Raw genomic sequence first — 12,446 nt, 5'->3', positions numbered from 1 at the left:
AGGGTTTGTGTAATTAAGAGAGTACACGATAAACCATTCGGTGGTTCAGATGCCATACTTTGTGGTGACTAACGTTAAGCAAGTTCTATATATAACAATTGGATATTTTAGATGAAGGAAACCTATTGGACACTCTAATTCCTTCACTTTGGCACTCATAACTAAAATGATTTGTGTTAACCGACAGGATGCATTATCAATATCTTGAATAGAATCCGTGAAAGTAAAGATACATAAGATGATATAGCTTTTGGAAACAATCATTATCGACATCCTGTAACAACAAGCATGCAGTGCTATTACGTATTTTAAGGTAATAAGAGTAAAGACAGACACAACAAACTAAGTTACAAGTCATTGCACCCCAGAAATAAAATGTTGCTGAGAAAAGTGGATGAAGTTGACAAAGATTTTAAGCTTTTATTGTGTAAAATAGGGAGAAACTGTAGCTGGAGAAGGGGTGAAGGCACGAGTACGCATGAATGTGCTAGGAGCATACTAGTATACATAGTATGCTTCAATCGAGCTTTTGTAGCGCCTGCTTACGTTAGGTGGAATGGACTCTAAGACGACACATTCAGAGTTCAAAGCCTAGACTTCTTCAAATAAGAAGTACCAAGTGCTACCTTCAAAATGGAAACATGGCACCAGGAAAAAGACAAAGGTGCTGGCCTTCTTGTTCAACCTTGCAAGCATCGAACAAAGGGACAAGCCAAGCATTGTAATCTGTATTGATTAGAGAGAGAGAGTATATGCAATGATTAAGGTTTACGGATTGTTTAAGAAAGGCTGAAGGCCATGTGTGTGTGTGAGAGAGAGAGAGAGAGAGAGAGAGGAGAATGGTCATGGACCTTTCATGGGCGATTGTCGAAAGCAAGTTTTTTGCTGAAATCAGGCGCCTAAACATGGAAATTTCATGAGTCGGTGCATGATTTGATAAAGGGTAACCTCCTTTTCCCTATCTTTGGCTTGCATTTTCGGCAATGTAAATCATTATTTCCAACAAGCGCGCCACAAATTGGCTGCCTTTGTTACAGATTGCGCCTCTTTAATCCAATTCCACGCACAGCATTTTCCCATTCTCATCTTCTTGTTTTGCTCACAAATCTGTTGTACCCGCTAATCTCCTGTTTATTGATTAGCTTAATCATGGCAGTGATTGCGTCTGGCTTTTGAGTTTGCAGGAGTGGGCTTAGGGAAGGTAATCTGTTGTACACGCTAATCTCCTACTTATTAATGAGATTAATCATGGCAGTGATTGCGTCTGGCTTTTGAGTTTGCAGGAGTGGGCTTAGGGAAGGTAAACACTCTCAACTCCAGCTAGCATTTCCTGCAACAGAGTCTTGAAAAAGAAAGAAAAGCATGGTGTGTGTGTGTGTGTACCACAGGCATATGCTTGTACCACCTAACAGCAACTCAATTCCTCTTCATGCAGAGTGTTTATCTCAACTTGCTACCCCCGCAAGATTCCTGCCATGAGTCTACAGGAAACCTCATCCCTCCCACCCAACAACATCATAGACGAGCGCGCAAAGGGAATCTCAATCATCAATGGGTGCTCCCAAAGGCGTCTGGCTCAATTGACAGAGCAGGCTGTGGACAAAGCCTTGAGGCTAAGCACCGCATCCAGGAGGCTTGTAGATGTTGTCGACATACAAAGCTGTGGAGAAACAGAAGAGTTAGGGTGTGGGATAAAGTCCGCCTTCGCGTTCAAGCTCTTCAAGAGTTCAACAAAACTTGCGATGTCGCCTGGGCCCTCAGTGCAAAATTGTGCACTTGGCAGAAAGGTTCAAGATCGACTCATCGGGGCAAGAATCTATTCACTTTTGATGCGGTGGAGGCCGGATCCCACCTTTGAGTGGAAGGCTAGAGTTGCACTTGCAGTTCCCATCTTGCAAGAAGCTTTCTATAGAGTGGCTAACTGTACAGAAGAGGAGCACATAAGCCGACAACATCTGGAATTGCATCTTGAACGAGTGCTCTTGCAATTTGAAGCTGGAAATGGGCTTTTCTTAGTACGGAGTATCGAGCCGTTTTATCCCTCCATGCGATGTGTGTCAGAGCTTGAAAGCTCCATGAATCAGACAACAACTTCATTTGAAACTAGTGGGGATAATGCGTCACCATCCGACATCATTACTGATGTGCCTGTAGGCAGCAAGCCATTCAAGTCCGAATCTCGGTATGAGGGCAACTCTCCAGTAAAGCTGGACAATAGCACTCCAATGCAAACGCCTGGAAGAGTGGCCAACGACATGCCTGTGAAGAAGAGAGCAGCAGCCAACAAGACTAGGTCAAAATGTGAGCCCAGTTTAGGGGCTTTGCATAGTGAAGAAAACATTGCAAATACGTATACACGTCCACACAACAAAGCAAGCGCAGAGATGTTCAGAGGAGATAATGAGCCCTATACACATGAAAGTATGTATCAACAGAATGTAATTCATGCAAGATTCAGTCCTAGAAAGACTCTAGGGGACATGATAAATCTGAATTGGAGTAATGAGCAAGCATCTGGAGACTACCTCATAACGCCATCGTCGTCTCATTTACCCTCTTGGAGCAAAAATGACACAACAACACTACCCCCAAACACAGAAAAGCAACTCTCCTTTTCAGAAGGATTTTGTCTACCGTCTTCTCCATCAACAGCCCAGATACTCCCAGCATTAGAAGCATCCACACCTCTGACGCATCTGTCACCAACAGCCTCAACAGTACCATTGCCCTCGTTGCTGACATCATTCTCAGCAATGAGTACATCATCATCGTCGTCATTATCAAACCTTCATCAATCATTACCACAAATATACAATTCATCACCATCATCTCTACTGGCATCATCGTATATATCATTAGCACCAATACCACAAATATCAGATCCATCCTCATCTCCATCAACATCATCATTACCATTGATGTCTTACACAGCACCATCGTCACCTTCGTTGGTATTGTCATCATTGCTTTCACTATCAACACCATCATTACCAGTTGTGGCAGACCCATTAGTACCATCATCATCGTCATCTCCTTTAGTCTCATCATCATTACCCTTGAGGCTAGATCCATTTGTCCCATCCTCATTACCATCAATGCCAGGCCCTTTATTGTTACCCTCACTTTCAGTATTGTCATTACCATCATCATTCCCATCAATGCCGGACCCTTTAGTATCATCCTCTCTGTCCCTATCATCACTATCATTCAAACCTCCAGTATCATCATCATTACCGATGATGTCAGAACCATCATCATCATCATCATTACCATACCCTTTAGTATCATCATCAGTACCAATGGCGTCAGAAGGATCATCATCTCTGCCAATTCCATTGGTGTCGCCCCCGCTCATGTCCCCATCACCAGCATCAAATGACCTTCTGCCTCAGCCACTCTCCATGCATGTACACAGCAGTGCACAATGTTCTCATGAAATGCCCTCATCTGTATCAGAAAATCACCACCAAATGCAACAACCGTGGTATTCTATGTACAGGCAGCTGCTGCTAGGATGTGAGACTGAAGTACAGGCATCAGAAGCAGCTGCAACAGAGGTGCAAGCAGCGACAAGGGCAGCATTATTGTCCACATCGTCATTGTCATCATTTTCCATGACAGAATCCATGGAGGAGGTTTCGAGAGAAAGAGGTGCAGTGAGGCTACCTTTGAGCATTTTTCTAGCAGAGAGAGATGAGTGTAAGATGAAGGACATGGATAAGTGGGCGGAGCCCACAGAACAAATGGACCCGCTGTGCTGTGTATGCATGGTGGGTCTGAAAGGGGCGGCTTTCATACCCTGTGGGCACACATTCTGTCGCAAATGCAGCCGAGAGCTGTGGAGAGGGAGAGGTGCCTGCCCGCTCTGCAATCGATTCATCAGAGAAATCCTCGACGTGTATTAGGAAGAAACCGTCATTCGCTTCTTCATTCGTAATTCCTTTCCTTTGTGGCTGTTGCTTTACGGGAAGACCCTAATTGCTAGCTTGCAAACTTGGCTTGATCTGGGCCACTACAATGGTGTCTTTCAAAGTAATGTGTATTTTGTAGAAGGTGATTCTGTGTTTGTTGTAGCCACTTGAATTGAGCATTTTCAGAATAGGTTTTCAAAACTAGAGAATACCTCATCTTCCTTTCTCCTCGCTTCTCTAGTCCGCGAGAATGACACTAGTTAATGATGTGTTTACGGATGCATTCATGGTCCTCTCTCTCTCTCTCTCTCTCTCTCTCTCTCTCTCTCTCTAATAAGGGTTGGCTTGCGCCATGTGCTAATGGGGGCAAGGTTATCAAAAGCATTGTGCAAGGTCCCACCCCAAACATTAAATGGAGAAAAATGGAATTTCTTGAGATTTTGCATCTAGTTAGCTATATCAAAAAAATGTAACCATCAGTGATAGACTTACATAACTGGGAGGCAAAGGACAACAAGTCATTCCTTAATATACACAGGGGAGGAGGAGTTGAAGTCTGTAGGTTAACAACTACTCTTTGTGACCATACATGCCATAGGATGAACCCCCTCCAGACATTCCATAGTAGTATATCCAAACCTTTACAATTGCCAAGCAGCACATCTTCAAGACTAAGGTTCCATTTGCCCAACTTCATACACGATGCACTGAGCTCTTTAATCAGAAAGGAATTACAGGGACATTTGTAGAAGAGATGTTTACAGTCCTCAACTGCAGTGAGGCACCTTTGACACTTCCCATCTCCTTTGCCAATCCTAAGGGCTTTTGCTCCAATCCATAGTTCCTAGTGAAGAAGCATCCAGAGAAGAGTGCTATGCTTCCCAACAGCAGCAGGGTAAGCCCATGTACATTTGAATCTGTAGGCCCACTGTTTGGAGCTCCATTGGAGGTTCCATTGCTTGTTGAGTTTCCTCTTCAACTTCTCATCGAGACCACGTGCTTGATTGAAGTGATTGAACATAAGATTTGCAACTGTCGCAAGTTTTCCCTTGCTTATTCCTCTACCAGGAGTAGGAAAGGTAGCTTGAACTTCCTGCAACCTTACTAGGCACCAGTCCTGGGGAGGTCACTTAATAAAAATGTAACCTATCACGTGAGTTCAACAGAAGGGTATTTAAAGTTCTTGAAACTTACATAAATATATATACAGAAGGGCATTAGTTTTTCAAATTTGAAAAAAATTACAGATTTTAAAAGAAAAGGGTACATTATATTCTTAACAAAATTCACAGATAAGGGGTTTTACAAACATGTCTTGAATGCACGTGATATGGTAGTTTTATACATAGTGAACCCCCCGAGGCACCAGTCAGCTTCACCTGATGTAATCCCAAACTCATCCTGCAGCATCTGATTATTTTTATACATAATGCCTTGATGCCTTTTTTGAATAGCTTATGAGCTCTTCTTGAGAGAAGAAATTTAGATTTCACTGCAAAAAAGCCAAAGCAGGGTGAATCTTCCAGAAAAAAAGAGTGATTAGAACTTATATACTTTGGTGTTCTCCATCCAACTTTGATATGGTTCCAAGCTTCCCATAGTCTGGTGATGAGTTTGGTTCCTAAGGGTTTGAATTTCAGGGGGGAGACAATGATGTCTCTAAGAGATAGGTTGGACCAGGCTTTGTACACCAGGAGGGAAAAAGAGGACACGTTCCTCTTAACCAGTAGTGCCCAGTAATCCTGGCAATCTATGGACGTGAGGATCCATTTTCCTGCCATTCTGGTAGACAGGTATGTGAGTTCAGAATTCCAAGTCCGCCTTCCTCCTTGGGTGTGCAGCAAGTGTCCCGAGATACCTTTGGTATGGCTGGATGATCTAGGTCTCCCCCCCACAGGAAGCTCCTTGCCATGGAAAAGACTTTGTTAAGCTGACAAGACCAGAAATAGATTAGAGAGGGTAGAATGTAGTGGCTCAACACAAAGGCTCTTGAGGATATAGATTTTTGATAGGCCCTTCCATCTGTAGAATCTTTGTCTGAACTTGGACAACACCCAGTCCCACCTCTGAGCAAATGTGACCTTAAACCCCATAGGTATACCTAGAAGTCTGAAGACCTGACCATCTTGAATGGGCTTGCAACCTGCATCAGTTATAAACTCAGAGACAGAACTTGTTGAACTTTTAAAACTTGTTTTAGCATGATTTATTTTTGCCACTGGCAGTACAGAAGGTGTCCAAACATTCCCTGATATACTGCTCTTCATTAGTAATCAGTGAGTTAGTGTCATTTGCAAAATGTTGCAGACAGAGATCTTTCTAAGCTCCTGGAATAATGAGGCCTTTCAGCTTACCTTTGCAAAGAGAGTCTTGTACCAACCAGCCTAAAGCGTCTGAACAGATTGCATAGATAAGAGGGGCAAGAGTGCATCCTTGCCTTATGGATTTAGTCAAAGAAAAAGAGTCATTCAATTCACCGTTAATTGACAATCTAGCATAGGCATTGCCAAAAAGGATAGTAACAAATTTGATGAAAGCTTTCCCAAATCCAATATCATGTAGAGAGTGGAAAATAAAGTCCCATTCCATCCTATCATAGGCTTTGTCAAAATCTATCTTGAAGAAGACAAAGTCTTGACCAGATTCTTGAGCATAGTCCATAGCTTCCCACAATGTGATGATAGCATCTAATATGAACCTCCCTTTGATGAAGCCCTTTTGTTCAGGTAAGATGATCTTGTGCATAATGGGACTGATTCTTCTAGTAAGGGCCAAGGCAAAGACCTTATAGACAAAAGTCAGACAAGAAATGGGTCTCTAGTTACCTAAATCCTCTTTAGCCCCCCTCTTATGTATCAGCCTAATGACCCTAGTGTTGGCTGAGGTTGGAAGAGCTCCTAGTCTTAAAGCTTCCTGCCAGATCAGCATGAGAAAAGGAGTGATGAAGTCCTTGAAGACATGGAAAAATTTGTTAGGAATGCCATTCAGCCCAGGGGATTTCCCTTTCTTAAGAGAGTCAATAGAATCCTTCAACTCCCCTTCTGTGAGAGGCAGGTCCAACAATCTAGCAAAATCAGGTGTGACCATTTTTTTCCTTGCCATAGCAATCTTGTCTCTTGCTGAAGTGTGACCTGCCCCTCTTCGAGGGGGAGAAGAGAAAATGTCTTGATAGTATTCCTTAGCCACAGTGAGATTATCCTGATGAGAAGTAGCCATAAAACCAGTTTTATCCTTGAGCAGAGGAACAAAGTTTTTGATCTTCTTCTTTCTAAGAAGGGCATACATATGATCATTAGGTTGGTCTATTTTACAAACCCAATAATCTCTGGTCCAAAGAAGAGAGTCCTTAGCTGCTAGGAGCTCCTCCTACCTCAGCCTTAGTTTAAGCTCTAAGAGGGGAGGGGGGGGGAGGACTGTTGGTCTTGTCAGATCCCTCAAGGTCTACTATTTGATTCTTAATCATCATCCTTCTGTGGGCCCTAACCTCTCTGGCCTTCCTTTTGTAAGATGTCATGAGAGATTGAGTCTCCTTAACATCGTGATCCTAAGATTTAAAGGCAGACTTGTTTTGTTGAAAGCACTTCAAAAAGATATCTTTGCTCTTTTCCTGAATGTATATTAGAGCCAGCAGAGACTGATCCAAATGAGTCCAACCAACCCTAAACATGCATTCTTCTTTATGAAGGTCAAAAATGATAGGAGAGTGATCTGAGAGAAGGATAGAGGCATCTTTTTCACAACTCACCTACCAATGGTCCTGTAGGAAACTAGCATTCATGTAAAGTCTATCTAATCTAGATGCTCTGAAACAAGGTCCTTCCTGTTTGTTAGTCCATGTGAAACCACTATCACCAAAGATGTCCACAAGTTGCAGTCTGTTGAGCATAGACTCCCATTTCAACTTCTCTTGACCCTCTATACAATGTCCTAGTCTGTTCCACCTGTCATCATGTTGAAGTCTCTTGCTAAAAGACAAGGGTTGGGAAGGTTGGAGATTTCTTCCCATATAGCAGTCCTTTCAGAAATTGAGTTAGCAGCATAAATGGAAACAATAGTGTAATTAGAAGGTGCATTTAGAGAGAGAGCAACCCAGTTTCCATTTAAACCTTTATGAACAGTTCCAACAAGGTCCTTGTATTTTTCTACAATTGCCAGGGCGGCACCTCCTTTGCCATGGCAATGATCAGTAACAAACCAAGTGAAGCCAACACCCAATCTTTTAAGGTTAGTCATCAAGGTTTGACCTAAGGTCTTGAGTTCTTGTAAACAAATCAAATAAGGCTTTAGGTTAGTTTCCACAAGCCAGTTCTTGATAACGTGAGAACTTAAAGGCTTTGTAAGCCCTTTACAGTTCAAAGTGAACCCTTTGATTTTAGGACATCTCATTTTTTACTGCTTTTGGAGGGTTTAGCCATAGAGACTGAGAGTCTTTTGGGGTCAAGGCTTTTTTATTTCTTCCTTTTGGCTTTGAAACTCTAATGAGAGGGGAGATATTCCTCTTCAGCTGTTGTCATTGCTGTATCTTCAGAAAGGGAAGGAGAGTTAACCATTTTTAGAATATGTTTTTGATCTTCAACTTCCAGCTCTTTGACAAAGGGGTCTTGGGTATCCATTTCTGGTTGAATAGGGGCTTGTGAATTGGGTACGGTATCTCCTTCACTATCAGAGGAGGATTCTTGTGATGCTACACCTCTCGTCATGTCATTGGGGCTGGGAGGAGGGATCTGGTGTTCTTCTACAGACTTAGAGGGTTGAGTCTGACTTGAGAGTTGGGACCCGGAGCTTGAGTCTCGCCTTGGTTATAGTAGGGGGGTAGATTCCTTTTCTTGATCTTGGACAGGGTCATCCTCATCAATATCCAAGCTGAAAGGATCATAAACTCGTTGAAGATAAGAAAATTGATTTTGCTTTTTGGCAATAGCTTGCTTGTTCTTCTTGGCACCTGTGGTAGCATTCTTTCTATGTACTTGCTGGAAGTGTTTGTCAGAATCACCTAGAGCTTCTTTCTCAGGTTCTTTAGGAGCTAGATCACGGCAATTCTTAATGAAGTGCCCCTGCTTCATGCAATGAAAATAGGCATTAGGAAGATTCCTGTAGAGTACACTTTGGTTATGTAGCAATCTACCTGTGGAATCACTAATGGGGATCTCATAAATGGTAAATGAGGTCCTCATTAATGTCAAGCTCTATAAGAAGCTGGGGGTCCCATTTTGGATTAATCCCCCCTCTAACTTTTTGACCTATAACTTCACCTAAGGTTGCGCCTAATCTCTCAAGCCAAGGGTAAAACTCCATTGGAAGATCAAGAAAGTGTACCCAGACTGGGACTTTTGAGGGTTTGCTATTTCTAGGATTGAAGCCTTCAAACCATTTGAATACAGATAGGGGGGTGTTCCGGGTCCCAACTCTCAAGTCAGACTCAACCCTCTAAGTCTGTAGAACAAAACCAGACCCCTCCTCTCAGCCCCAATGACATGATGAGAGGTGCAGCATCACAAGAGTCCTCCTCTGTACAAGAATCATCACAGAGCTCTGTCCAAAAAGAAAAAAAAAGTTATTGGGGAGATATTGCACATTCATGGATCTGATATTACGAGGTCCCCAATGTTGATGCATCCACTGCTTCAGAACTTGAGCAGGGGGCCTTATGCCATGACAAAGCCCTATGACAAGTCGTTCTTGCAGCTAATTGTACCAATTTTGTAGCTCAGAAATTTCTATAACCAGCCCAATGACTTGTCTAGAATTTCCTTCAACAGAAGAATCACCAGAAAAGGATTGGACAGGAGAGGGGCATCTGATATTACCTGAGACAGAAGTTTGTTGGCAATCATGTTGATCAGTGGAAGAGGATGCTTGCTGAAAAGCAGGGGCTTGGACAATGGAGGGGCCTACTTCATTGCCTATGCTCTGAGGTCTGAATTGAGCTTGATGAGCAGCAGGGGCCCGATTATGATTGGGGCCTGCCTCATTGTTGACGAAGGGAACTCCATTTTGAGAAGGGTCAATGTGCTGCCAGACATTGGTGACTTGCATCGCCAGATTGTGAGGAAGTTGATGAACACCAGGAGGTAAAACTGTCTACAAAATGTGCTGAGGTCAAAAGGAATGTCCAGCAGTCACCATGGCAAATGAAGGGTGAGGAATTGAACTAGAAATTTGATGCGAGGGTAAGTGATTGAAGCCAATGTACCTCTGGGGTTGAGGGGCCACATGCAGATGCAGAGGATCTATGTTTTGTTGCATGGGGGGCATCCCTTAACCAGGCCTATGTGCAATAGCAAGGCTTGGTTGCTGCTGTAAGGGAGGTCTAGGGAGCTGAACCAGCCCATCGTGTAGGGCGTCATGGAGGGCCATCACTCACCCCCGAAGGGGGAGTGCATGAGAGTGGGTCAAGGCGCAGTGAAAGCTGCGTGCAATATGCAGAGGGAAAGGGTATTGAGGGTGACGCGATAGAATAGTATGGCATCAAATCCTGGGCGCCATCGCCAACGCTATCTCCTCCCTCCCGTGCTTGTTTCCAGAAGGAGAATAGATGGCAACAATGGAAAACCAAGGTCTCTAGGCTTTACTCCCCCTATCAGATTCAGCATGAGGGATCTCCTTTTGTAGAACCTTTTGGGGATGTCCCACTCCCTACATGTGGGACCTTTATACCTCTTTTTTTATTTTCTATTAATCATTACCACTATGTTCAAAAAAAAAATGTGACCATTCTTTGAGTAGGACACACCTCCCGGTTGCAAAAGGACAGCAACCAACGGGAGTAGAACTCACTATCCAACGACAGATTTTTGACGCCTCAGCTAAACCACACTGCCAATCACTCCATCATGTCGCATCTATGGGCTCCAATAGTAATTAACTTTTTTTCTTAAAATGGGAGGTGTTTGCGCGCTCGGGGTTCTACCGTAGTGTTAGTTTATGCCATCCATAGTTTAGGAGGAAAGCTTGGACTAGCTTGTATTTAGTAGCCCAAGGCACCACCTAGCTCTAAGTAAGTCCCCTCACACACCTCTTTCCAAAATAGCCATTCGGTAGAGGGTTATATTCAAAATTAATGATGCCCCGTGTTATATACTAAACTTGAAAATGAGATACTACGGTGTAGGGAAAGGACTGCTAGTATTCTTTCCCAAGAATAATGGCAACCAACGGAGGCCGAGAGCCAGTATTCTTGGGGAAAGGACACTAGTTGTCCTTTTGCGGCCCCATCAAGGTCCAGGGGAAGGGGACAGATAGTTATCATAGAGCAAGCCTATAGCACCATCTGCAACGACTCGAATATTCCATGTACATCCAACATTCCACGTAATATTACATGTCAACAGCTCTAAGAAGCATGGGATTACAAGTGTTGAGTTATCATTGAGTATGTTCCTACAATCTTTTTTCCGTTTCTTTTACTCAATAATTACTTTTGTAAAAGTTGGATGAAACCTAAACTAAGTGGGAAAGGGAAAGGGGGGGTGGGGGGTCGCATGGACATGGCACATGGATGTGATAGAGAAAGGCAAAGAGGGAGATTTTCTTTATGTTCAAAGCGGCAATTTTTTTCGAAGGCAGCAATGTTCGGGAAAAATGTGTCTCGACTTAATATTGTGGTGTTTTCAATTTCAAAAATGTCAGTTGAGGGCAAGGGTAAATGGAGGAAAATAGTGTGAAAACCCAAAAAATAGACATAACTTTATAATGGGAAAATACCCCTCTAATTTGTGGAAATTCCCAAAATACCCCCATTATTTTCTCGTGAATTCCCAAAATGCGCTTCAAATATTCCAAAATTCCAAAAATACCCTTGGTTGTGAGATTAAATATGTCCAAAAGTAATAAAATTTGTAGGTTATCGTAAGAAGACTGATTGTCTATCATTAGAAAATGCTAAAACTAGAATTTCGGTTTGTTATGTAGGCTTTGGAGATGAATTGCTTCGTTATTTTCCCTTTCTCAAAATTTCATCTTCACAAATTCAAGGAAAGGAATTTTGTATGCTTGGAAAAATGAATTTTCCCGAAATAGACGTCTCGATGCCAGATTTTTTGTGTGGGAGGGAGGGTGGTGACGCCTGGAGACAGATGAGGCCAGGGTTGTACTGACGCATGGAGTGAGAGGAAAAAAATCGGCGACTGCCTGCTGTCCTACAAACTTCATCAAGGGACTTCCCACGTCCTCCCCTGATGTGCTTGGTCACCGTGTCTTCCCACCTCATTAGTCAGCGCGACACAAACATAGTGCGCAGCTACAAACGACAAAGGTAGAAATGGCGATAGCAATGGCATGAGAGAACAACTTGAGGAGGAGGAGAGTGCGACCATGTTTTTCTCTCAATTGAAGGGCTCATTGTATCGTTGGTAGCTTCAGGGGAAGGGTGCTCCCTTGCGTGTAGGTGAGAGTAAAGGAAAGGTCGTGGAGCCGAATAGACAGTGGGCAAGACTGCGGAGACAAGGAAGCGTAGAGGCATGGAAGGCCCTGACGGAGCACGACTTGTGACATTTTTGAAAGTGAGAGAGGCTCGCCTCGGGCAGAACTGCGAAG

General features: G+C 43.3%; 1 protein-coding gene across 4 annotated transcripts; it reads left to right on the top strand.

The window, feature by feature from the left end:
* Positions 1–748: 748 nt before the first annotated feature.
* On the top strand, positions 749–4,016 carry LOC147438804 (uncharacterized). Of its 4 annotated transcripts, none has more exons than XM_086484775.1 (4): positions 749–943; positions 1,157–1,201; positions 1,284–1,300; positions 1,436–4,016. In XM_086484775.1, the coding sequence occupies exon 4, from the start codon at positions 1,476–1,478 to the stop codon at positions 3,903–3,905; it is 2,430 nt and encodes an 809-aa protein (XP_086340901.1). In that variant the 5' UTR covers positions 749–943; positions 1,157–1,201; positions 1,284–1,300; positions 1,436–1,475; the 3' UTR covers positions 3,906–4,016. The 4 variants fall into 4 exon arrangements, with proteins under 4 accessions (XP_086340901.1, XP_086340900.1, XP_086340899.1 ...); XM_086484774.1 differs by having other exon boundaries at positions 1,143–1,201; XM_086484773.1 differs by having other exon boundaries at positions 755–943; positions 1,185–1,300.
* The last annotated feature ends 8,430 nt before the right edge of the window (positions 4,017–12,446 follow it).

The sequence above is a fragment of the Adiantum capillus-veneris genome, chromosome 16, assembly GCF_014529385.1.
Source record: "Adiantum capillus-veneris isolate H3 chromosome 16, ASM1452938v2, whole genome shotgun sequence".
Lineage (NCBI taxonomy): Eukaryota > Viridiplantae > Streptophyta > Polypodiopsida > Polypodiales > Pteridaceae > Adiantum > Adiantum capillus-veneris.
The sequence above is the reverse complement of the archived record's forward strand: the minus strand, read 5'-3'. Positions and strand labels throughout refer to the sequence as shown.